General features: G+C 44.4%; 2 protein-coding genes across 3 annotated transcripts in view; both read left to right on the top strand.

Moving 5' to 3' along the window:
* LOC119653806 (E3 ubiquitin-protein ligase MYLIP) overlaps positions 1 to 15,697 on the top strand; it is a 121,233-nt gene extending 105,536 nt beyond the window's left edge. The window contains exons 2-4 of the mRNA XM_038058829.1: positions 1,577 to 2,385; positions 8,495 to 9,025; positions 14,125 to 15,697. Coding sequence (XP_037914757.1) covers positions 1,577 to 2,385; positions 8,495 to 9,025; positions 14,125 to 14,278 — 1,494 coding nt within the window. The 3' untranslated portion in view covers positions 14,279 to 15,697. The remainder of the gene's footprint in view (positions 1 to 1,576; positions 2,386 to 8,494; positions 9,026 to 14,124) is intronic.
* A 10,095-nt stretch (positions 15,698 to 25,792) lies between these two features.
* LOC119655920 overlaps positions 25,793 to 27,261 on the top strand; it is a 256,712-nt gene continuing 255,243 nt past the window's right edge. Inside the window, exon 1 of one of the 2 annotated variants that reach the window (XM_038062087.1) lies at positions 25,793 to 26,758. The gene's annotated coding sequence lies outside the window, so the exon portion shown is untranslated. The remainder of the gene's footprint in view (positions 26,759 to 27,261) is intronic. The other variant, XM_038062086.1, reaches the window with a different exon arrangement.

The following is a 27,261-nucleotide window of genomic DNA, read 5'->3' as shown; positions in this document are numbered from 1 at the left end:
AGACCCAGGGCATTCATTCCCTCTATTACTAGCGCAGGGATGATGCCATCCGGACCTGCAGACTTCTATCTATGAAACGAGTTAAATGTCCATTTCACTCGCTGCAATGATACTACAGTGATACTGCAGTGATATTCCAGTCTCTCGGTTGAGGGCTGTATGCATCTGTTGGCCCCGAGATTAGATTTTGGATGCTGCCTGGGAAGCGCACTTAAGCAAATGGTTTGCCGTTTCTTCATCGCTTTCTGTGTACTTCCCATTCTGTAAACGTAAATAACCCAGTTTCTGGCTACGCTCTTTGACTAGAATCCGCTTCAGCTTTGAGGTTGCCTCAAGAGAGTTAGTCTCTTCGCAAAAGCGTCTCCAAGATGATCGTTTAGCCGATTTTATGCTCTTCTTTAGAGCCTTTTGTGCCTCTTTATAGCGATTCCAGCTAGTGCCTGATTCATCCTCCAGAGCACGATTGTCGTTCTCCTTTGTTTTTGCCAAATCCGAGTTCCACCATGGTGTTTTAGCTTTCTTTGGCATCTTGAGTGGACAGCTTTCATCGGAAGCCTATCTCATGCTAGTTGTGATCATCTGGGTTGTCTTCTCAATTCCAGCAATGTATTTGATGCGCTTCTCAGGGATCGTGACTCGGGCGCTCAATTCTATTTGATACATCACCCAATCTGTCTTCCTCGGATTCCGAAATGGAGTGGGTGAAGGTGGATCGATGCCCATAACGAAATCAATGCGTCTGTGATCCGAGAGTGTGATATCGTTTGATACTCTCTACTCTCCGATCAGAGACGCGATGTCAGGAGATGCCACCGTGATGTCGATGACCACTCGCCTGACCACGTTGAAGAAAGTGGGTTCATTACTCACATTTAGGATCTGCAAATCGGTTCCTACTAGATACTCCAGTAGTCTCGATCCTCCTGCATTGATGTTCGAACTTCCCCAGCATATGTGATGAGCGTTGACATCGCATCCTGCTATTACCCCATGCCTCTATTTTTCCACTGGGAACGTCTTCTGCGTCGTAGGGAAAATATGCAGAGCACCATAGTATCTCTTTATCTCTCTGTTGACTTTTTAGCTTAGCCGATGTGGTGTTGCCATCACATAGGCCGTTAACCAAATTAGCCTGGAAGTCTTTGGAGACTACCATGCAGGTGCGGGGTCGATCGCTTCCATTGGCATACAATAGGTCAGCATGTTGAAAGTTTAGGTTCCTGACTACCCCACCAACAACCCACGATTCTTGTATGAGGTGTCCCCTATTTCGGGAATCAGTTATTCCCTTCGTCAAAATTTCTTTCTTTCTGACAACGACTGGTTCCCGAAATGCTGTATTTCTTTCAATAAACCAAATTGTAACCGAAAAAGGAAGATTCATCGTTTTTTTCTACTTGAAATCCTGACTACCAAATCACTCCAAAAATGGCAAAGTGGATGGTTGATTTGGATGCCAAAACTTATGAGCGCTTGCAACCAACTTTCTGTTATCTATATCAAATTAAATTTCACTCTCTTCCTATAAAAAAAAAACCTGGAATACAACTAATTTTCCCTTTAATTCTATTTTTAGGTGTGCAAATCGCTAGGAATGCTATGCGAAAATGAATACTTTGGTCTGGAACGTTGGGACCCGACCCAACCAGAAACCCGTACTCGTCATTGGCTCAATCTTCGAAATCGTCTAAGAACCGATGCAAATGCCGGAAGTGGTCTTAATCTGATGTTAGCGCTTCGTGTAAAATTTTGGGTTCCAGTACATCAAATACTTCAGGAAAATGTTCGTGATCTCTTTTATATGCAAGCCAAAGTTGATCTCATTGAGGGACGTTTAAATGCCAAAGATTGGAATAACGCTGCATACTTAAGTGCTTTACTATGTCAAGCTGATGGTATTCGATTTAATAAAGCATCACTATCGGCAAAATGTCCAGTTCAAATCAAATTGGAATTGAAGGAGAAAAAGGAGAAGGAACAACAAAACCTTGCCGCAAAAAAACGTCGATTATCAAAGCAAAAATCAATGGACAGTATAGATTTATCTAACAGTGAAGCAGGAAATACTGGTGCATCCTCAGATTCAGAAGAAGAGACATCTCCTTTGAATGTCTATAAAAGTTATATTATTAAACCATCAGGATGCGATGTCGACGATATACCATCTGAGTACCTTAAGCAGATTGCCAAGGAACATGAGCAGCTCGCGAACACGAGTATGAGTCAAAAATCCGCCAAGTATTGTCTTTTACAACAAATTCAAAACTTGCCTGGTTTTGGAGAGGAGTTGTTCAGCGGTGTAACATGTATAGAGCCTTCGGTACGATGTGATATTTTGGTTGGACCACAGGGGTTGGTTGTGTGTACAGGCGATGACCGAATGAAGTAAGTATAGGTCTTTTTTATAAATTATAGGATAGTTTTTTTATTGTTTACCGTTTAAAAATTACGTACAGCCCACAGTTAACGTTGCCTTTGTGGTATTTCTCCATTGTAATCATCAATATCATCTTCTCATCAGTTTTTTATTCAAATACTTTCCATAAAAATCTTCCTGAATTCCATGTCGCCAACATCTGAAGTATCATTACAAAAAACGTTTTAAAGAATTCACAATTGTTTCTACTAAAAGGAACGTGAAAAAACCACATTTCCTTTGTGTGTTTTAAGGTCACACTCATTAGCTTCCTAAAAACAATCCTTCTTATATTTTCTTCCTCTTTAACGCCCTTGATCGCTCATCAGTTTCGGGACACTCCAAGCGATAGTCTGCCTTGCCTTTGTATAGATTACTATGAATTCCCATTTTGTCTATCTAGACTAGATGAATAACCCAATGAACCTTCTCAATTTTGATGTTGTCGCTTGCGGATGGCCGTAAAAAGGACCTCTGGCTCACGGTTGGTCATCACCGAGGTTAAATTTGACTGAATACTTGCCGCTCGAAGATATTAATTGCCCGCTCTCTAGCCTGTTCCATCTCCCTAATCTCCCTGCTTTATCACAATAACACAAAATTAGTCTGGTAAAGACCTTGTAAATCGTTAACTTTTTTATCCTACATAAATTTTCATTTCGTTAGCAAGTTCGATCCGTTCCCTTGACCTCAACCATTTCGTTATTGTTCTTCGAACTTGTCGCACCTAAGAATATGAAAATATCCACTTACTTCAAAATTGAAATAGTTTCTAAATGTGCAGTTTTGTGTCTTTAGTCGATTGGTTCATTGTTATCCTGACGACCCCTCCTTATCCCTCCCTTAGTCAATCATCTCATTGGCAGACTTGATGCCAATCTTGTTGAGGATGCTGAGAATCCTGAGTCCGCACCAACTTAATGGCGGACTGGACAACTTGGGAAGCAATTTACTTCCTTTTTTGTAGTCCACGGACTCCTCTTTTTCGAGTTAAACTCAAGTTGATGGGTTGCCTCTGCCCTGGACGAAACCGTCAGTCAGCTTTTTGGTTTCTTTTTGAAAACTTGGGTTTGACTCAAAAAAGAGGAGTCCTTGGACTACAAAAGAGGAAGTAAATTGCTTCCCAAGTGGTCCGGTAGGTCACTAAGTTGGTGCGGACTCAGGATTACCAGCATCCTCAACAAAAACTTACTTCGCCCTGGTTTAGGTTTGGACTTATGATGGAGTTCACTTGAATATAATTCGTACCCATTACGTGGAGCGATTTCTATCTGTCGTCACTTTCGGCCACGCTGCTCCCAGGGCAGAGGTGAGGCAGCGTCTGATGAGTTGCCTCTGCCCTAGATGAAACCGTCAGTCAGCTTTTTCGCTCTTTCTTGATGCCAATGCTAGTCACGATCTTGACAGTCTTCCTGACAATGCATTTTCGTCTTTTTAAAAAAAAATCTCAAAAGTTTTCATTTTCCTAAGCTGTGGAAAGGCTCATTATTCCTAGACACAAAAGTGATCATACACTCGCCGAGACCTACCTCCATTAATCTCTTCCTATTATAAAATCGTTCAAAGAAATATCAACGACTGGTCACCTGCTCCCTTTGACCACCTTATAGTCAGTAACTGTTGCAAATCTATTAAACTTCACTGACTTCGTGACCAAATGTCTAAATTCTCGCAAGGAAGTGCTCCTGTCTAACGCCTTTGACTTCATTCATCATTCACACGATACTTTTGTGCAGACTCTCCTGACTTAACATTCCCTGCCACTCATTACGTGGAATCGTCCCTCGAACCGCTCCTAGATGTTTCTTCCGACATAATGCATTCATTTCCTCCTTCCTCTGGTGTATCAGAAGGATTCATTCTATGTCTTCACGGTCCGTTACTTGCTTTACGCCGATGACTTTAAGCTCGTTTCCTCTAAAGTCAAACAGCTTGTTTTCGCTGGTACTCAATAAATGGGTGGGCACTAAACATCACCAAATGTCATTCAATAGGGTACCCCTTAGATCCTCTTCCGCTGTGTTTTCCTCCTCTCCCCTCCCGGCCACCTGTTATTACACCACAGCTCCAACCAGGACCTCGGTTAAACTTTCGACAATAAGCTCCGCTTCAACAGTCACAGTCTTGATGTCAGCAATCGCACTACCGAATAGTTGGTTTCATATTGCGTATCTCTTTTGTCTTTTACTCTGTCCAATCCAAAGCATCCTTGATTAATATTCAATGATCTAGTCCTCTTCCCCCAACTGTGATTGTCAAAGGTTCAACATAATTGCTCTGATTCCTCTTCTTTAAGAAGAATTTTCTCGTGTAGACTATCCTACCCGTCTCCATTCTTTTAATGTTGTTTTTGTTGATTTTTGTTGGTCTCCTGGGACCCGGCAGGTTAACAATGCAAAATAGGGACCTGATACCACCCACGAAGTGCACTAACAGGGCTAATGGCGGGCACTTAGCCTATGACGTCAGAAACACAATATCGTTCTTGGCCAAAAAAAGCCCAACGCGTATTTATCAGGTTCGATTCTTTATTATCAACACACGAACAGTAGTGTAGTAGTGTCAGAACCTACCAGAACAGGCTGCAAGATGTGTTTATTTGGCTTCCGGTTTAATTATAGGTAGAGTTGCATGAATGTTAGAGAAAACTGGTCCTTTGACCCGTGATTTTGCCAGAAGGTAATCTTCCCATCCTCTATAGCAGTGTTTCTGAATTGCTTTAAGAACATCCCCATGGGAGCATTTGACCAATCTGGTAGGTCCAGACCCCAGAGCCTTACGAGCCTCAACATAGGCGAGTTCGTTTAGTGGGTACTCCACATAAGCCGAGGACCATCGAATTTTCTGTGACTTAAAAAGGGGGTCAGAAGCAGGGGCATGTATTTGACCCAATCGATGATGCGGTAGCGCAGTTTGAGTAATTTACAGATATGTAAAGAGTCTGTAATGATAGCAACTTTCCCTGCATCCATTCTGAAGGCCACATTGATCGCCTGAAGAACGGCAAAAAGTTCAGCAGTCAAAACTGTACTCACTTTCAAAGAAAAACGTGAGGCATGCGTTTCGTCAGGACCAACTATAGCGCAGACAGAGCCATCCCTCATGAAAGCAGCGTTCGACGCTAGCTTGTTGCTTACCTAAAACTATGTAGAACCCTTCTTGATATGTGGTACTTGTTTTTAATTTTCTGGCCTGATGGACTTCTTCGCATCTACTGACTTCACTTACAGCACAGCTTTATATAACATGCGTAACATATGTTGTATCTACAACCCTTTTTCAGAATTTACTCTGTCGAGAAAGTCTGATCAATCCTTGAGTTTCCTCGCGAAAATTCTGCCTGATATTCGCCGGCTTTTGACAGCGCGTTGTAACCCTACAAAGAAAACATCCCCTTTGCCTCAATCTGCCATAATAGATTCATACATCCAAATTGGGTTTAAGAGTTAATAGAGCTTCAATGACACAGTTCTACTTTCTACTTTTAGCAGCTGTAGAGGTCTACTGCCCTTTTTTTGTTATTTCCAAACATTTTTTAATTTCTTTGTAGGTGGTTGATGAAACAGGTGCCCTTATATAAGAAATGGATGAATTATGTTCGCGTTTTGTAACTCTTTGAAGTATCGGTTTATATATTTTTAATGTGGCCCATGTCTCCTATCAGATCGCCTGTCGCGTTTTCATGTAGAGTAATTCTTGGTAGGAATCCTGCTGTGATGCTTTTCACAACTTCATTGTTGTTAAAAAAAAAAGGTGAGGTGAAAAAAGGTGGCTGACAGTTTCGTCCGGGACACAAGCAACTCATCAGACGCTACCTCACCTCTGCCCTGAACGCAATGTGGTCGAAAGTGGCGACAAGTGGTAATCGCTCCATTTATATATAATCACAAACACATGAGTGCGAATTATATTGAAGTGAAAACCGCCGTATGGTCGGACCTAAACTAGGCCGAAATGAATTTTTTGTTGAGGATGCAGGGAGTGCTGAGTCCGCATCCACTTAATGGCAAACCACTTGAGAAGCAACTTTCTTCCTTTCTTGTGGTTCACGGAGCCCTCATTTTGAATTAGACATCCAAGTCCACAGCCGCTGCCTCACCTCTGTATGCTCATACGCCCTAGTTTAGGTCTGAATATACGACGGAATTAATTTCAATATAATTCGCACTCATGTCGTGTTTGTGATTATATATAAATGGAGCGAGTACCACCTGTCGCCATTTTCGGTCATACTGCTCCTAGGGCGGAGGTGGGGCAGTGTCTGATGAATTGCTTCTGCCCTAGACGAAACTTTGGACACTTGGGTGTTTAACTCAAAAAGAGGGATCCATGGACCACGGGAGAGGAAGTAAGTTGCTTTCCAAGTTGTCTGGTCCGCCATCAAGTGGATGACTGCTGTGAAAAACTCAAGTGGAGTTGACTGTAACTAGAAATCTCTTTGGACCCCCATAGCAACTCCGGCAATGCAAATTATAGGGTATAGTTCAAAACCTGTTAAAGTGTCAAATCCTCGTCGACTTGGCACTGTCGATGAGTCTTAACCATACGAGTTCAGCTGCTGTTAAGTAGTACAAGTCGACTCCATCCATCGCAGTCGCCAGCAAGACGACAACTGCGTTCATCGAGGGATTGTCAAGAGCAAAACCCCACCTAACCAGTCCCTCCTTTCGCTCATTTTTCTCTATTTTCCTTTGACCTGGAGCCCAGAGAATGGGCTAAACTGTTGCTCAGTTTCAATTTCGAATAAGACTGTACTTCAATTTCGACCGCCGCATTGTCATCAATGGTGCCACAGTTCAAACCGACCCTTGGTGTCCAAAAATTTCGATTCGTTGATCGCTTCCTCCACTTGCCAAATCCTCCCAGCATCGTGTCCTACCATCTAGTTTTCCTTGAGCTTATGTGCCTCGAGTTCCACCCTTCAGCGTGCACTTGGGGATACTTGCATTCTCCCCCTCTATGTGACCTGCAAGGTTTTGAAATTTAACTTAAATGGCCACACCTGCATCGTTAAAGATTCGTCGTACAACTTCGTGATCAGCCTGGAGAATCAGGTTAGTCTCTCCCGTATTACACCAAGGATGTGTCGTACGACTCGGTTCCCAAAGATGTTGATATTATTTTCAGATGCATTTCTCATGGTCCAAGTTTCACAGTGTTCTGATAGTCGTCCTTGATATGTTGAATTCGCTCTTCCAGAGTACATTTTTAACAAAACCTTATTAAAATCAGGACACTATCTATCTGTCCATCTCTCTGTCACATCTATTTCCTGAGAAACGGCTACCTCTATTTTTTTTAGTAGGTGGAAATCCTCAAAAGACACTGGCCTAGATACACCAGTGTGTGGAATTTTTACCCGCACTATGCCCCAGCCATCGACAGGCTTCCAGTATCACTAGTACCTCTGCTTGGAATACACTGTCGAATGCCAGAAGAACGACGTCTACACTGTATATATCGAAGAAAACTTCTGTATCGACTCCATAGACCATCTTTGATCTGTCTGTGAAAAATACTGTGCCATAACCTTGCAAGACGTCGCCGGTCTTCCACTCTACCCTGGTTGAAAAGTCCATATCAAAATTCCTCTTGAAGCCCAAGTTGCGTGTCGTGTAATCCGTTGGGAATGCCCCGAGTTTCCAAGGAACTTCGTCTAGGATATTTCTATGGTCAAACAGGCTTCGCTGTCCAACATCCGGACTCACGTAATCTGACAGTACTGGACGCTTCAGCGTATCTAATGTGGAGATTCAGGGAGGAGACTCAGGATGTTCTTTGAATCCTATTAAGCTTGCTTCTTGGTTGTATTTTGGTCCTTGTATATCCAATTTGTTCCGGGGCTTAACTTGGCAATATAATTTCTGTTAATATGCTGTAGGCCTGTTGCGCATCCCCAACCACCGGGGATCGGGCATATATATACCCAAATCCGAGGCGAAAGGAGCAAGTAGTCCGTGTTAGTCAAAGTGGAAGCCCAGCGGAAGTATCTTCATCTTTTTTACATTCATTTTAAAATCCTGATGGCTATGGAATTAACAGTTGATCTAATTGTTTCTATTTTTATTCCATTTTCAGCATACCATTCAGTGCTATCGCAACAGCAAAATCATATCGACGAATCTTCAAGCTAGAATACGTTGATGATCACAATACGCGTAAGGAGCTTGAAGTGAAATTACCAAAACACATAATCGCTGCTGATCTTTACCGATCGATAACCGAAAGGCATGCATTTTATGTCTGTGATAAAGTTCGTGGAGTCGTAACGAGTCAATTTACACGCGACTTCAAAGGAACCATAGCATCAATGTTCCGTGAACATACGGAGCTGGGAAAACGTTATGTTTTTGATATTCAACGAACGTGTCGGGAAGTTCACGATCATGCCCGTCGAATTTTACACGAACGTGGCTTGGATGTTGCTCTAGTAACCAATGATGCGATAGATGCAAAACGAGATACCAACGAACATGAAATATCGATAGAACGTTGCGTGAACAGTCGATTAATGGACGCGATGCGTTGCAATATCTGTATGGATCGTGAAATGAATACAATGTTCAATCCATGTCGGCATGTAGGAGCCTGTAACACATGTGCTGCTAAGTAAGTATCATTTTTCAAGATTTCAAGAATTTCTTTTTAATTTTAAAGCGTTTTCGTCTGATATTTGATGCGTCCTTAGGCAGGGCACCCACATAGAAAACACGTATCATCTTGGATAATTGCTATTCTAAACATATGCCCAGCTAGTGAACTATGGCCAGCCAGAATGTCCACAATACTTCTGCAAGTCTTCTTGCTTTTCGACAGGATAAACTTTGCAGTATGTTTGTTTGGTTCTGATAGGAAAAGTTTGGTTTGCCTAGCAGCATTAAGGCTTTGCCACCTGTCATCATGACAACCTTGTTCCTAGTTTTTGATAGCAGCATCAGCCAATACTACTAACACCCCAATTGCTGGTTTCGATGCGGACATGGGGGAAGTTGAAGCCTCTTTGGCTAAGGCATCCGAGATGTCATTTTCCACTACACCAAAATGACCAGGTACCCAGAGTAATTCCACCGTATCGTAGGGCAGCTTTAACCGCTCGTCAATTATCCAGGTCGCCGGCCTTAGGATCGCATACACTTTACCCTGAAAGACCGTTGTGTATTGTCCCAAGGCAAAAGCCCACTTCTCGCTTTTATTCGAGAGGTAGCCTCCTGCTCCAGAACCATTTTCTGTTTTTGAGCCGGCATCGGTGTAGAAGACGTCAGTATATCCTGACACGCATTCTTCTGGTTTGACCGAGTTTTCTCTTCGTTTCAAGATAACATCATATCTTCTACCAAACAAATGTTTGGGGATCCGAGAATCGGAAGGCATTGCGAAAACTAGATTCAGTTCTCCCAATGACTCTTCCAATGCTCTGTGCTCGCCACGTCCCCATAGATCTAATCGAATTATTCTATGAGCTGCTCTCATTGCAGTACTCTGAGTAACCAAATCCAAGGCCTGCAAATTAAGTAATGCAATGCATTCAGAGCTGCGCCGGATGTGGTGCTCATGACACCGGTGATACTCAGACACACAGTTCTTTGCAGTGCGGCTAGTTTACAGCGAAAACTTTTTTGTTTCACCTTAACCCACCATACTACGGATGCATAAGCAAACATCGGCCTAATGATAGCAATATATATCCACATTACTACCTGAGGCCTAACTCCCCATGTCGAGGCAAAGGTCCGCCTACACAGCCCATAAGCTGTGAGAGCTCGTTTCATCTTTACCTCTACATGTTTGTTCCAAAGAAGCGTTTTATTGAGAGTGACTCCCAGATATTTCACTTCTTCGGAGAGTTGAACACCCTTCATCTCTGGGAGGCAAAGTCTCCTTTTCGTAAATAATATTTGTTCATGCCTGAGTTACCAACTGTCTATCAGATCAACGGCGCGTTGTATATTTCTACACACCTTGGTTCACGGAAGTAGAGGGTGCAGTGGTATGCTTGGAGGAAGTAATGAGCGAGGACATTCACCTTTTCTGTGGGGGGATGTTTTGGTGTAGGATCGCGTTTTGTTGGACCGATTTGCCTAAACGCGGGCAGATTTCCCTGAGCTCCCTGTATGTTCCAGGGTTCAGTTCGGTGTTGGCCAGACGGTTGTGGAGAATATCTGGGTATATAGGGTGAGGGTTCTTTCGCGGATGGACCTGTCCAGTTCGCGGATTTCAGAATGGAGGTGAGATGATTGCGGAGAGTATCTATTTCTAAATAATCTCCGCCTGAGGGTATTTTTATATTGGATGTTGGTTGGGATGTCATCGGGGAGGGTGATTAGATTGCGGTAGTTTAAGGGACGGGATGGGATCAGTTCGTCATATACTTGCCGAATTGCTTCGATGTATTGACGGACTGTTTGGTCTATCGTGTCGTCGGGAACGGTACTGTTGATGGGAGTAGGAGAGGCTGAAGTTTGGTTTTGAGTACCAGGTTGATGTGTTTCCAGTTTGCGTGCTGGAAGTCGGGAACTGTAGGTGGGATGGACCGAAAGACTCTGTCCGGGAGTTTGGTGTGAAGGATTATGGCATTGTGGTCGCTGATGCCGGGGACTGTTTCGAGGAAGGGAAAAGTATTTGGATTGATAATCACAGTTAGGTTACTGCTAATCAGGAAGTGATCTAGGTAGGAATGGTAGTGCGTTCTGTTTAAGGTTGGAAGGGCCGGGTGGAAATGGGTTAGGTTGATAGTGGTATTTGAGGTTGTAAGGAAAAGGTGGAGCTGGTCCCTGTTCTGGTTCGACCGTGCATCGAATCAGGACGGGCGGCTGGCGTTGAGGTCTCCACCGATCATCAGGGACCATTGTTTTCCGGGAGAGCGGTGTTGAGAAGCGCAGAAGTACTTGATGCGGAGAAAGTGGTGTGCGTCGAGGGATTGCTTGGGACAGTAAAAAGAGGCGACGAAGACCAAGGTTGATTGGGATTCGAAGGAGATTAGGGTGGTTTCAATTGATTTGAAGGTATTGGAAGGTGGGTGGTTTTGTGTAACTAGGAGTTTGTCGAAGATGAGGATGGCCGTTCCACCGCAGGTGTTGCGGCCTTGAGGATTGGCCTGCGGTCGGTCGGCCCGGAAGAGGTTAAAATTGGGAAAGGAAGGATTGTATTCAATCTAGTTTCGCATAGGAGAACTATATCCCGTGTGTACTCGCCAAGGAATAGCTCGAACTTATGTCTGCGAACTCGGTCGATGATGGATTTGATGTTCAACTCGATTATCTTCATCATCAACGGCGCAACAACCGGTATCCGGTCTAGATCTGCCTGAATAAGGAACTCCTGACATCCCGGTTTTGTGCCGAGGTCCACCAATTCGATATCCCTAAAAGCTGTCTGGCGTCCTGACCTACGCCATCGCTCCATCTTAGGCAGGGTCTGCCTCGTCTTCTTTTTCTTTTCCTACCATAGATTTCGTCGTTATATAGGCTACGGAATCGTCCATCCTCATGTAGGGGGCCAAAAATTCTTCGGAGGATTCTTCTCTCGAACGCGGCCAAGAGTTCGAAATTCTTCTTGCTAAGAACCCAAATCTCCGAGGAAAACATGAGGACTGGCAAGATCATTGTCTTGTATAGCTCTTAAGCTTTGACCCTATGGTGCGACGTTTCGAGTGGAACAGTTTTTGTAAGCTGAAATAGGCTCTGTTGGTTGACAACAACCGTGCGCGGATTTCCTCATCGTAACTGTTATCGGTTGTGATTTTCGACCCTAGATAGGAGAAATTATCAACGGTCTCAAAATTGTATTCTCCTATCCTTATTCTTCCTGTTTGACCAGTGCGGTTTGATGTTGTTGGTTGGTTGGTTTTCGATGCTGACGTTGCCACCATATACTTTGTCTTGCCTTCATTGATGTGCAGCCCAAGATCTCGCGCCAATTGCCGCCTGCTCGATCTGGATGAAGGCAGTTTGTACGTCTTGGGTCGTTCTTCCCATGATGTCGATATCGTCAGCATAGGCCAGTAGTTGGGTGGACTTAAAGAGGATCGTACCTCTTGCATTTACCTCAGCATCACGGATCACTTTCTCGAGGGCCAGGTTAAAGAGAACGCATGATAGGGCATCCCCTTGTCGTAGACCGTGGTTGATGTCGAATGGTCTTCAGAGTGATCCTACTGTTTTTATCTGGCCTCGCACATTGATCAGGGTCAGCCTAGTCAGTCTTATCAATTTCGTCGGGAATGAGTTGAACATTTGCAAGAATTTTTACGATTTCCTGGCGAACTCAAGGAAGTCTGAATTGAAGATGGTGGCTGATTGGTTCAAGCGGTTGGGTGCATGCGGAGAGGTTTCGCTTCGCTCGACGTCTACGAAGGACACAAACGGACGGGTGAAAGCTGGATTTGTGATTGGACGAAGGGGGCGGGAGGCAGTTGTGGGGAGATTGTGGGTGGGAGGCGCACGTTTTTGTGCGTTTATCCTTGCCACCACCTGGACAAACCGAGGGCATTTCCTGTATTTTGCGGGGTGGTCATTGCCCCCGCAGTTAACGCACTTCAGTGCCTGCTCGACCATTTTGGAGCATTCGCCAGGGCCGTGTAGCTAGTCACATTTAGATCGCAATTGGTTGCCGCGTGCCCAATGCGCTGGCAATTTTTACATTGCAACACTTCCTTATTTCTGATCTGCTCAAAGCGGACGATCATGTGCTGTATTGCTTTTATATTACGCAACTGCTCCTCACTAAAAGTCGCGTCAAACGTGACCCTACCACAAGTCAAGGTTGATGTCATTGGTTTTTGCCCAGGTCGTTGCAAAGGGTTTAGAGTTCAGGGTGCTGGAGACTCCCTGAGCCTTCAATTCGTCGACGATCTCCTGAGGGCAGAACGTCGCATCTAAGCCTCGGAGGATGAGGTTGGTCGTCTTCTCGGAAGGGACAGTGTATGTGAAGAACTTGTTATGCTTCTCCACAAGAATTTTTTGGCGGTCGAGTAATCTTCCGGCGATTTAGGATCTGGTGTGAACTACTTGATTTCTTGATCAGGTAGTTAGGCAGTGCACGGGAAATCTACTACTACTACAAGTGGAGGTATCTTTCGACTTACCTCCTGTTTCTTGGTGGCGCTGCAGAAGCTGGTCTCGGCTGTTGAGGTTGCTTGGGTGGTGGTTATTTGGCTGCGCTGCCGGGATATAGCTTCTTCGCCTCGCTGAGCGTGGTCGGTAGGACGAGTGACGCCGGTGGTGCCTGATCCACGTGGATGATGGTATCCATTACTTCGGTTGGCGTGGTCGGCATCGTAGGGAGGCTGGATGCCCCGAAATTACAGGCGGTTATGCTCGAGGGCTTCCTCAAGCTTCTTCATTAGTTTCGTATTTTGTTTTCGTAGGGCAACCAACCAAATTTGAGCTCCTTACTGTCTCATCAGACCCCGACTGCGATTCGGACTCAGGTGTAGGCTTTCCACTGAAGTGGAGCCTGTCTCCGTGGGGGAACACGAATTAGGTGAGGCTTCCAAAAATCGGTGCCACGGCCACGTCCTAGATTCGCAGTCTGTGACTTTTTACCACTTGGAGAGTTACAATCCTTTGTTTCCATGTTCATGTGTTTTTGGGCACTCTTAGTGTAGTAGTAAACTACCCAAACTCCCCCACCACGACAAGGTGATGTCCAAGGGGGAGTAATGAATGAAATGTTACTAATTTGATTTTCTCTTTCTTTTTTTTTTTCAGATGTGAACAATGTCCATACTGTCGTCAAAAAGTCACGAACGTGGTACGAGTTTACTTACCACCCGAACTAAGAGCAAATACACCTTTAGAGACGGCACCTGCAAGTAGTGATCGCCCAACACCTAATACAATGCCAACCGCGATAGCAGATTAAAGTCAGTTTGTTGAACGGTCCGATCTCACAACCAATCACAACCGTTTTTTTAAAAACTTTCATTAATTTATGTACAAACCTTTCAGTTTAGGATCCGATTAAAAAACAAAAAAATAAATTCAGGTTATTGCCACAGCCCCTCTGAGTTAACCTTTCAAGCATAGCCTTTTCAAAAGTATTCTTTTTAATTAGAAAACTGATTTTATAATTTGGTTCTCACAAAAGTTAGTGCAGATTTTAGATGAAAATGAAAAGGATTTCACAAGTTGTTCAACAAATCAGGAATCAGATACAGATATGGGTTGGCATTTTCACTTTAAAAATCTGCATTTCCTTTAGGCTCTAGTTTAATTTTAAAATGATATTTTTTAAGTATATTCCGTGTGATAATTTAAATTGTGATTACATTTTATTATTTTTTATTTAATTGTTTAGTTTTAGTTACAAAAAGAAACAAACAAATTACAACGATTTAGTAGGTCCTTGGATTCCTTCGTTAAATATTTGCAAGGCATCCATTTTGCTTGAAACCTACCTGTTTTTTTTTAAACTCTGCGTTACATTTATTACCTACCACAGAACAAACGTTATTATCCACCTATAGAAATTAAAGACGAGAACATCTATTAAGCGAACTTCAGGAATATGCTCTCGAATTATTTAAATCTCTTCAGAAAGCCCCAATGTACTACTTCAATGAAAACTCACTGCATTTCCCACACATTTACTGAGCTTAAAAAACCACTCTGAGTAAATTTGTTTGCAAAAAATATCTATTAGCGATTAAGAGAAGTATTTTTTGTAATATCTAGCGATAACCAATAACAGAGTAATAATATATCCCGTTATCCTGCAAGAAAAAAATTAATAAACGAATTTTGAAAATTAATCTTTCGAAAAAAAAACCATAAATGAATCATCACAAAAGAATAATAAAAATGGATATAATCTAATCATGAATCAATGCAATTAGACGATAAATAAATTATTGATTAAGTGGCTTAAATGTGTGCTAGTAGTATGTATACAACAGAAAAAAATGATTTATATATCTAGGAGAGCATCAGTAATTTCCAATTGATGAATGTTTATTTTCTATACCCCCAAAGTATATGAGAGAAGGAGAAAGATAAGAATAAAATTTATTCATGATTATATTGTTTTAAATATAAGACAAATGATATATAATTCTTTTTAATTCGTTATTCCTTTCCACATGAAAACTTACCAGTATAAATGCTAAGGAACATAGAATTTAACATGTGTTATGAACAATCTTAAAAATACTATTGTGTTCAAGAATATTGGCAAATGTGAAACGCCATTTATACGTGAAAAAAAAATAAAAAACAGTCAAAATGTATTGTTGTCATCTCTGCAATACTGTCGAATGAAACTGAAATACATGTCTTAACAGAATTTTATGTTTTATTTCATCATCATCATCAACGGCGCAACAACCGGTATCCGGTCTAGGCCTGCCTTAATAAGGAACTCCAGACATCCCGATTTTGCGCCGAGGTCCACCAATTCGATATCCCTAAAAGCTGTCTGGCGTCCTGACCCGCGCTATCGCTCCATCTTAGGCAGGGTCTGCCTCGTCTTCTTTTCCTACCATAGATATTGCCCTTATAGACTTTCCGGGTGGGATCATCTTCATCCATACGGATTAAGTGACCCGCCCACCGTAACCTATTGAGCCGGATTTTATCCACAACCTGACGGTCATGGTATCACTCATAGATTTCGTCGTTATGTAGACTATGGAATCGTCCATCCTCATGTAGGGGGCCGAAAATTCTTCTGAGGATTCTCGCTCTTGAACGCGGCCAAGGTTACAGTGTACCTATTGATCATAGTATCTCAAGCAGGCCTGTAACCGTTAGGAACTTTAGTATGTTCCCCACTTCCAGATGTTTCAGCTTTGCATCTGGTATTAAGTGTTCTCCCAGATGTCTCGACCTACTTTGCACAAGTGCCGGACACTGTCCCAGGACGTGTATAGAGGTTTCGTCCTCCTCCTCACAAAACCTGCAGGCAGTGTCCGTAGATATCCCTAGCTTCCCTAGGTGATAGTTCAGCCGACAATGACCAGTGAGAATTCCCACTATGATTCGGAGGTTCTTTTTGGTGAGGTTTAAGCAATCCTTTGTACGCATGGATTCGTATCCCCCAATAAGCACCCTGGTAGGCCCGCCCAATATAGTTCCCTCAACCGTTTCTCTTCGTTTCTTAGATTCATAGCCATGAAACTGTTTCCGATTCCACAGAAGGGTTCTGGCCCGTGTAAAGGCATCCCTGCTCCCTTCTCGGCTAGTTCATCCGCTGCCTCATTGCCTTCCAGCCCAGCATGGCCTGGAACCCAAAGTATCCAGACCTTGTTGGACGAGCCGAGTGTATTCAGTCTCTCAAGGCATTCCCATACCAGTTTAGAGTTCACCTGGTTGGACCTAAGTGCCTTGATCGCTGCTTGGCTATCGGTGAGAATAGCTATGTTCTGCCCCCTGTAGTTCCTTTGCAGATTAAAGGAGGCACATTTGTCTATGGCGTATATTTCCGCCTGGAATATGCTAGTGTACCTGCCCATTGGCTCAAAGTACATTTTCCTTGGACCAATGACACCGGCACCCGCTCCCTCTGCTGTGAGGGATCCGTCAGTGTACCAAGTAATCAGTTGCTGGTTTAAGCCGTATGTCGCAGCCACGCTCTCCCAGTTTGCCTTGTTACTCCAATGTGTTTCAAACTTCTTATCGTAGTGAAACCTCGTTGTCATGTTGTCCCTCGGTATCAGTAATTCGGGATACCGCCTAGAAAGGATATCAATGTTCCTTCGATTTAGGCAGCTCCCCGCCTCACTCATACTACCGGCCATCCTGAATATTGATCTCCTTGCCTGCATCTGTATGTGCAGATGGAGAGGGGTTAATCCCAGAAGGACCTCCAGGGATGCCGTTGGGTATGTCCTCATTGCCCCACTGATACACACGCAAGCCAGCCTTTGGCGCTTATGTAATTCCCTGGCTTGTGTGCTGAGTTGGGTTCTTTCGGTCCAGATTACCGCTTCATAGGTAATCATTGGCCTTACTATTGCAGTATATATCCAAAGTAGTATCTTCGGGCTGCAACCCCATTTTTTCCTGCTATCGATCTGCAAGTCATCAGAGCCCTCGTGGCTTTCCGACAAGTGTTTCCGACATGTGTCCTCCAGAGTAATTTTTGGTCAAGCGTGATTCTCAAATATTTGGCTTCTGTTTCTCGTTTCACCTCCATATCATGTAATGTTATGGCTCTCAGGTAATCAAGCTTACGCCTCCTAGTGAATGGTACTATGGAGGTTTTGGCTGGGTTGATCCGCAGTCCCACCTCCCTGCACCAGGCACTAGTAACCAGTCCAGTTTGGATTCTATCACATAGGGTATCTTCATATTTGCCCCTACAGATTAGAACAAAGTCGTCCGCGTAGCCCTGGACTTGTATTCCAGTGTTAGTTAACACGTCCAGGAGTTCATCCACTACCATACTACACATCAGCGGCGATAGTACTCCACCCTGTGGACAGCCTTGAGTGGTGTTCATGATAATAGAATTTGTACCTGTTTGTACCTCTATTTGTCTGCTTTTTAGCATTTTGCCCATCCAGAGTGCCAGGGTGTTTCCCACTCCTTTGCGGGTCAGGGCATTCTGTATCTTTGTGTGCGATGTGTTGTCGAATGCTCCTTCGATATCCAAAAACGCGCACAGTGCAATTTCTTTTGTTTCTATGGCGTCCCGTAGTACCTCTGTCAGCTGATACAGAGCACTTTCAGTTGACCTTCCTGCCCGGTAAGCGTGTTGACAGTGATGTAGGGGATTACGCTTTAGAACGTTTGTTCCAATATATTTGCCTATGACCTTCTCCACCGTTTTGAGTACGAACGATGTTAGGCAGATTGGTCTGAAAGATTTAGGGTGAAAAGGATCCTTTTTACCCGCTTTCGGAATAAAGACCACTTTTGCCCGTCTCCATGCCCTTGGTATGTAACCCAGTGCTATGCTCCCCCTTACCACCCTCAGAAGAGACTCTAAGATAATTCCTAGGCCTCTCTGGATGAGTGCTGGGAAGATGCCATCTACTCCGGGAGATTTCATTGGTTTAAAAGTTCCCACTGCCCATCTTAGCCTAGCTTCTGAGCATACCTCTTTTGCTAGTTTCCAGCTCTCTTTCCTTCCCCTTTTATTCGTTGTTGGGGTGTCAGGCAGATTGTTGTCGCCTACCAACGAAGGGTAGGACCCCGGGAAATTAGTTCTGAGAAGCAGGTGTACCCTGTCCTCCTCATTCTCGGTGAATGTCCCATCTTCCTTTTTCAAGCAGACAGAGGATATTTCCCCGTCTTTGGCTATAGCCTTGTACAGCCTGGTTGCTTCTGTGATCTGTTCAATCCCTTCACAGAATTCCCTAAAGCTGTTCCGTTTCACTTCCCTGATGATGAATAGATGGTGCAACTGTTGTCCATATTCCAACAGTTTTTCCATCGCTTGCCGCAGAGAGTAAATCTGATCTGTTGTTGATTTGCCTGGAGTGAAGCCTCTTTGGTATGGGCCAATGATGTTCTGGGCGTATGGGGCTATCCGGCCTAGCAAGATAGTGGAGAATATCTTATAGATGGTACTCAGCAACGTGATACCTCTATAATTGCTGTACTGTGTGGTATCTCCCTTTTTATGTATGAGGCAGATAATGCCTCGTTGCTAATCGTCAGGCATTGATTCGCTGTCCCATACCTTGAGCACAAGTTGATGAACCACTTGATGTAACTGGTCGCCTCCATATTTAACCAATTCGGCTGTAATTCCATCGGCTCCTGGCGACTTATGATTTTTAAGCCGATGAATAGATTATGAGAGAATTAGATACAAATAGGTTTTAACCGTTTCAGGATGTTCTTTCGTTTCTGAAACATTTTTCAACGATAAAACTAGAAGAGTCGGACTGGAGATAAATACCATGTAATGACAAATAGAAATTGCGATGATCAAAAGACCAGCCTGAGTGGTCGGAGACGACCAAGATGGAAGAGTTAACCCAAAAACCAAAAAGATGGCCAAATTTACCGTAAAGGTCCACCCGCAAATATTGAAGCTGTATGAAAGTGCTCCATCGACATATGCTTGCATGTCTCTGTGCTAGCGAGGCTCGAAAATGTAGGAGGGAAGGGAGTCCTTTGAGCGCTTCGATTCCTCACGTATCATTTTCACAAAAAAAATCCTGAAAAATACTCAATCATTGGGATTCGCGTGTACCTTGTAATGAACCGAAGTGAAATGGGATGATCAAACGGCCATCCTGAGTGGCCGAGGACAACCTAGAGAGAAGAGCTATCCCAAAAACCTAGAAAGTTGGCGAAATTGACCATGAAAGTCCGCCCGCAAATACCGGAGCTCCATCAAAGTGCTCGGTTAATATGTTCTGGCACGCCTCTCTGTTAGCCAGGTTCTGAAATGGGGGGAGGGGATGTCCTTTCAGGACTTTGATCCCTCACATGTCTTTTGTACAAATTCAACATATTTATATATTAATGCGTGGGTCCACACTGGATCTAAAAATAACCTAACTAACAAGGGAGTCCGCGACGACCGAACGAAATAAACTAGAAAAATAAAAAAAAACGGCTGGACCGCGCGCGTGTAGCCGTAGGTCTCCGGACCTTAGTGCCGCGATCGAAAGGGAAGATCCACGACGAACCACAGTCTCGATCCCTGCTTCTCCTGCCTCAGATGGTTATTGAGGCGCGGTGCCTGAGGTTCCCTCCCATCCTTGATATACTCAGGCCATTATTTGGAGGATGTCCCTAGCAAGGTTTTGCAGGGTCAAGCAGGAGGAGAAAAGGAGAACGTCCTCAAATGAAAAAAAGGTTTTAATGGAATTCATATTATCGCTATATTATCAATCCAGTTTCAAAGAAAAATAAGTCGGAAAAACGGAAGCTTGACGCTTCAGGGTATAAAAGGTTTTGTGTTTCCCTATGTGAGAAGCATAACGCAGTTCTCCATTGGCCGATAGCATTGACTCGAGATATTTAAATCGCTCGTTTTGGACAGGTTACTGTCATTGGCAGACCTGCCACCTTCTAGGATTGGTTTTCACACTAGGCTGGAAAATTTCTATATCAAACGCGCGCTAACATCATCACATAAATGGGAACCAGTACCAATGATGATGCGTAGAATGCAACTGAGATCCTAATCGAAAAGCCCCGCCCAGCATGGGTTTCTTGCAGAATTCCTAGGCACTCTGTCCGTCTCAGTCATAGCTTGGATGTCGAGTTGACCAATGTTATGTCTAGCATGCAGCTCGTGATAACCTTTGCGGATGGCTTGAATTCGACACTTGTCTAATCCAACTTCTATCAGAATATCACGACTTAACATGTCTACTATTCGCAGCAGGCTTCTAAGGTGGTCGTCGGTACCAGCATACAACTTGATGCTATCTAAGTACATCGAGTGTATCAGCTCGCACTTAGCACGTAGGCCATATTTGATTGCAAAACCGTGATCTCTATCGTCATTCAGTAGTCACGATAAGGGTTCAGTGCCATGCAAAACCAAAGAGGACTCAACGAATCCCCCTGGAAGATGCCTCTTCGTATATGGATAGGCTCTGAGGTATTGACACCCTCAGATGAACTCATTGATAAGGTGGTATGCCACCCTTCCATGACTGTCACCAAAAATTTTATTAGTTTGGATCAATGGGGTGCAGACGTAGAATATTGATTAGAAAGGTGTGCGGGACGATATAGCGAATAAGAGGTTCCTTTGGCTTCTAGTTGCTAGTTCCACAACTACCGAGTCAATAAAAGGGGTTGCTCTTTGCAACCCCTTGACCCAACTCGGCAGCCCTTTTGCTCCTCGGACATAATGTAATGAAAGGGTCAATGCGCACCTCGACTAATAATGGGCGGTATGCATTTTCTAGAGGGCTGGCAAGCAAGTAATCGGCCTTCTATCTGCGGGGTCCTGCACCGTGTCCTTTTTAGGGACAAGGTGGGTAATTCCCGCAGTGAAGGAGGGTGGAAATTCCTCCGGTCGACTAATGACTTGATTTATGCCGACTAGGTATACTGGTAAATCCCTTATACCAGAAATTCTGCACCTGATCCCTGTTAGGACCCCTCTAGTTCTTCGAGCTGTTAATGGCTCGTCGAACCTCTTCTTCGGTAACATTCGCAAAATTCATGCCACTTTGGCGGTGATCCACTCAGCATGCTCAGCATTCTGGATGGGTAACCTCTAAAGTCTACCCTAATATTCTTTCGCTTCCGTCATCGAAAACTTTACGGTCTGGACGCTCTCCTGGGATTCGTTGAGAGATTTGAAAAAGCTCCGCTAGTTCCTCGTGTACGTTGCATTCTGGACACGTCTGGAGTGGCTGCCGCCCTACCGTTGCAACTGACTGCAAACGGCAGAAAGGCGTAGTTCCTGTAAACCCTTTGCACTTTATTCTCCACCTGTCTGCTGGCATTGCCAGTGCTGATTTGAATCAGCCAATGTCCTGCTTTTTTGAGTCCCGCCGACGTTTCAGATGATTTTTGCATGGTAGATCTTTCCGGTCACTCAAAGCAATAACGCGAAAGCGAATTTTCGACCGAGCAATCTGACAGCCACAACTGCACTACAATACACAAGTGACTGTAGTTGCAGCAGTGACATATCAGCACACAGCACACACCAATCTCATCATTGATTTGAGATAGAATTCTCGGAGTTGTTGGAGATACATAGAGCCTGGGAATACCTGGTCTATGCAAAGGGTCAATTTCAGAAAATTCTATACACGCTGTTAGAAATTCGTCCCAAACCTCAGTGGAAACTTCAGTCGGACAGTGAAGAAGAGTGCTTCGCGAGTCCTGAAACTGTTGCTTGCAGTGTGGCATGGTGTTGTTGATGCCACCACCTCTGCCCCCATTGACTCTTGATGCACAACACGCTCCTCGATGATAGCCAGGATTGTGTCGCTGCGATAATAAGGCGGTAATGGTCTGCGACTCGCTGTACAGTCACGTGCGCGAATCGCGGGAAACGCTCGACGAATTTTTGGTGCAACAAGGGGCGGCAAGATGTTGTACCTGCCCCGCCGTTATTTCGTAGCAGCAGCGGAGGTCCATTTCTTCAATCCACCTCGCCCGCTGCCTACGCGAACCTGCTGAAGTGGTCGTCGCAGACGGTGGTGAAGCACGATTAGCGATTTCGACGGAGTCAAGTGCTTAGTTTTGATTTCATTTCTAAAGAATCCATATTAGAAAAAAAAATTGAAGACATGAACTGAATATTTCTTTTTTTATTTAGTTATGAAAATCCTAAATTAATTACTGAAAAGGTAAGCAGACGAATACTTTTTGCATAGTTGGATATACTCGTATATTATTTTCCCGTGTTTTGGAGGATCATAGGCAATCCATTCATTTTTATATTTTTGGCATATGAGAAAATATTTTTTTAAGAATTGTGGGGTCCTAAGTCCGCATCAATTTAGTGCCGGACCGGACCAAATGCGGAGCAACTTACTCCCTCTTTTATTGGCCCGCAGACCCTCGTTTAGGGCTTAGCAACCAAGCTTTCAAAAAATTAGGCGATGACGGCTTTACGGTTTCTTACCAGAACAGAAGCAAATCGTCAGATGTTGCCTCATCTCTACCCTGGGAACAGCGTGACCGAAGCGGTCCGCAGATGTTAAGTGCTTCTTTATATAATCCGCAGAACACCACATGACTATGAATTATATTGAGCGCAAATTCGCCTTATTGATCTGCTCCCAGGGCAGAAGGGAGGCAGCGTCTGACGATTTGTCTCTGCCCTGGTAAGAAACCGTAAAGCCGTCATCGCCTAATTTTTTGAAAGTTTGGGTGCTAAGCACCAAACGAGGGGTCCGTGGACCAGAAAAAGGGGGAGTAAGTTGGTAACCTGCCCAAAACTGAGCGATTTAAATATCTCGGGTCAATGTTATCGGCCAATGGAGAACTGCGTAATAAAATTGCTTCACGCATTAACGCAACCTGGATGAAGTTGCATTCCACAACTGGTGTTCTTTGTGATCGACGTATCAGCACACGTCGCAAATCTAAAATTTACTGCAATGTCGTCCGTCTGCCGCTCTCTATAGCTCTGAGTGTTGACCGACTATAAAAGACAATTTACCGCGTTTTGCGGTAATGGAGACGAAGATGCTTCGTTGGACTAGTGGCGTCATACGTTTAGATCACATCCGAAATGAAGATATCCGCGATCGTTATGGGGTTGCACCGATCGTGGAAAAGTTGCGAGAGAGGCGTCTTCGACGGTATGGTCACGCAATTCGTGCAAACGAAAATTCACTTGCCAAGATTGGTCTGAACATCGAAGTCGATGGTAAACGACCAAAAGGCAGACCTAATCAACGGTGGCTTGATACGCTAGATGGGGATTTGAAAGCCTCGAGATTGCACCCAGATCAGGCATTCGATAGAGCCAAATGGTGAAGCCGATCACGACATGCCGACCCCGCTTGTGATCGGGACAAATGCTGAAGAAAAAGAAGAATATCGCCATGAAGGAGGATTTAGGGACATCGTCGACAGAATTTGTCTACGGAACTCCACTGTGGACGGTAGAAGAATTTTTCTTGGATACGTCCAACGGTGAGTGTTGACCGACTACAAAAGACAATTAACCGCGTCTTGCGGTAATGGAGACGAAGATGTTGCTTTGGACTAGTGGCGTGACACGTTTTGATCACATCCGAAATGAGGATACCCGCGCTCGATATGGGGTTGCATCCATCAAGGAAAAACTGCGAGAGAGGCGTCTTCGATGGTATGGTCACGCAATTCGCTCTAAAGAGAATTTACTTGCCAAGATTTGTCTGAGCATCGAAGTCAATGATAAACGACCAAAAGTCCAACCGAAACAACGGTGGCTTGATGCGCTGGAAGAAGATGAAGATTTAAAAGCCTCGAGATTGCATTCAGATCAAGCATTTGATAGAGCCAAATGGCGAAACCGATCACGACGAGCCGACCCCGCTTGTGAACGGGACATAGGCTGAAAAGAAAGAAGAAACAGTTTTTGAAGTTAAGTTTAAGTTGCAGATTCTTAGTCCCTATGAACAAATTCCAGGTGAGGCCTAGACCGGATACCGGTTGTTGCGCCGTTGATGATGATGATGATGACGAGTTTCCGAAAATGAGTCCTGTCTCACTTTAAGTGCGTACATTTTGACTCCCCACTCACACACTTTGCAATTCACGACTAAACTAATATCAGTTGCGGGAAGTACTCTCTCTCGATTAGTACTTCCCGCAACTGATATTAGTTTAGTCGTGAATTGCAAAGTGCGCGAGTGAGGAGTCAAAATGTACGCACTTAAAGTGAGACAGGACTCATTTTCGGAAACTCATCATCATCATCATCAACGGCGCAACAACCGGTATCCGGTCTAGGCCTGCCTTAATAAGGAACTCCAGACATCCCGGTTTTGCGCCGAGGTCCACCAATTCGATATCCCTAAAAGCTGTCTGGCGTCCTGACCCACGCCATCGCTCCATCTTAGGCAGGTTCTGCCCCGTCTTCTTTTTCTACCATAGATATTGCCCTTATAGACTTTCCGGGTGGGATCATCCTCATCCATACGGATTAAGTGACCCGGCCACCGCAACCTGTTGAGCCGGATTTTATCCACAACCGAACGGTCATTGTATCGCTCATAGATTTCGTCATTGTGTAGGCTACGGAATCGTCCATCCTCATGTAGGGGGCCAAAAATTCTTCGGAGGATTCTTCTCTCGAACGCGGCCAAGAGTTCCCTCCTTTGCGTATGAATAATTGTATCAATGGAGTTAGCTGAGTTTAGTGAGGCCGTTTAAATGATATTTTGACAGTTATTTATCAGGTATTTGAGGTTGGTTCAATGCGTCCTCGAATTTTCGTTCAATATCACATAAAAAATGTATTTTGCCAAAAAGTGGAGGTAGCCGGTTTGCAAATTAGGGCGACGATGTGTGAGTTAGGAAACTAATAATTTATTTTAGTCGATTACGCTCAAATAATCCTTAATTCTCGTATGAAACTGCTAATGAACTACTGCTTTTAACGTTAGGATGTGGTGCTGCCATCTACTCTTGATACTTAAAAACACAATTAGAAGGAATGGAGACGAGATTTCAAATATTATAATGGTCAGATGAGCATGAATAACCGTATTCCAAGTATTGTGGTTAAATGTGGGGAAAATATCTGGCTAATTCGTGACATTAATTGAATGAAAGAAATTTATTTTAGTCGCCCTCGATCGATTATTTAGATCTCTTTGCCGGAAGCATTGGTCTTCAGACAGTGCCCTCTACAGTCTCGTATTGCCATTATATTCGAAATGGCAGAATGACATGGCGAATTGACATCGGGTCACTTGGCAATTCGAATTTCGAAATACCGAACATGAAGTGAAAAAAAACACAAAGAGACAGCTCCAACGAGCGAGACAAAACTATACGGCCGGCTGTCTGTGCAAGCAGGACACCCTTTAAATCATGACAAAAATCCAAGATGGACGCTTTCGAGAGTAAAATTCATTCCGTCTTTGCTCAGATTTTCTAATAAAAATTCTCCTTTAGCGGCGCTTTCTAACTTCAATTTCCTGTGAAAGGAGCAGCCAACAATCGACCACGTGTTTTCCACTACTCAAAAAAGTGCTCGCTGTCAATTTTAACTTGAAATTTTGCAATTAAAGTGGCTATTCTGCGCGTTGGCCGCCGTCCCAGGTCTTGTGCAAATTTCTCGGTCTTGTGGAGAAATTCTTACGTTTCGTTTTCGTCGTGTGCCCAAAAAGTGTTTGTATTATAGCGAGAATTTTTAACAGGACTCTGACGATTCCGGTGAGCTGGGCTTGTCGGATTATATAGGCTCGCGCCGCTCGGATAAAGTGAATTTAGAGAAGTAGTTTGTGAGGAAATTCTCATTCGGAAAATTGTTTGAATCGCTTGAGTGATGTGTGTGAGAAGTTCTGGAAATATGAAAATGCTTGTTTTGTGAGGCCAGTGCTCGAGGAGTGGGATCTCGCCGGGGTGCTGTGTTGGTAGTTTAGAGCCCTTGAAGCGCTGCGGGTGCGGAAATCACGCCGACCTCGTCCTGGCTGGATCGCGGACATTGAAGAGTTAGAAACCCTCTCGGTCGGGCAGGCTAAAGTTCCGGTCGCCAACGAATGCACGGTAGCCTGGGGCAACAAACGCGAAGGAGTTCTCGCATGCGGATCAAGCAGGATATGATGCCGAATTGGATTACAATTCGCGCTCTCACGGAAAACCCAAAGGATATTTCGTTCATGCTTGGATGAAGCGATAGCTCAGTCCTTGCTGGAGGATCTAGAGAACTTGTGAGCAGACCGACTCCACTGCCGCCAGGATTGCAATCGCTTTCGGCTCTAGCACGAGTGACGTGTAAACCGCTGCCCATCACGCCACAGCAAAGGTAATTTTTCTAACCAAATTTAAATTGCCGCAATCACAATTGGTTTCTATCCGTAGTTGACAGTCCTTGTAAGTGTTTCCCTTGTTGCATGAGAGATTCTGTGCGAGAGGTGCCCAGTCATGCTGGCGATGTCATCTCCACCGCGCCCCATCCGCGATTCGGGACATCCACGTCCCATCCACATCGCAGACTCCTCTTCGTCACCGTCACGGACATCCTTGTCCGATGTGTGTACGTACAGTTGATTGCAGCGTCCGGGCATGTCGTCCCCATGCACCCTATCCGGCCCCGACGAGCACGTCGACGAGTGGATTTTTGTTTACATTCCGTTCGAGCACAATTTGAACGTTGTGCAGGTCAATTGGTCCCGCATCTGCCAACGAAGCGGGCACGTTCCCAGAAGTGCTAGGAGCGAGTCATTCAGATCGTTCCGGCTCGACGTAGCCGCCCGGCTCGCTGGCATGCAGGACCCGCGGACGTAGGGCTCCAGCTGGGGTCGGAAA

Source organism: Hermetia illucens, chromosome 4, assembly GCF_905115235.1.
Source record: "Hermetia illucens chromosome 4, iHerIll2.2.curated.20191125, whole genome shotgun sequence".
Classification (NCBI taxonomy): Eukaryota; Metazoa; Arthropoda; class Insecta; order Diptera; family Stratiomyidae; genus Hermetia; species Hermetia illucens.
Note: the sequence above shows the minus strand (reverse complement) of the source record. Positions and strands in the feature narration are given on the sequence as shown.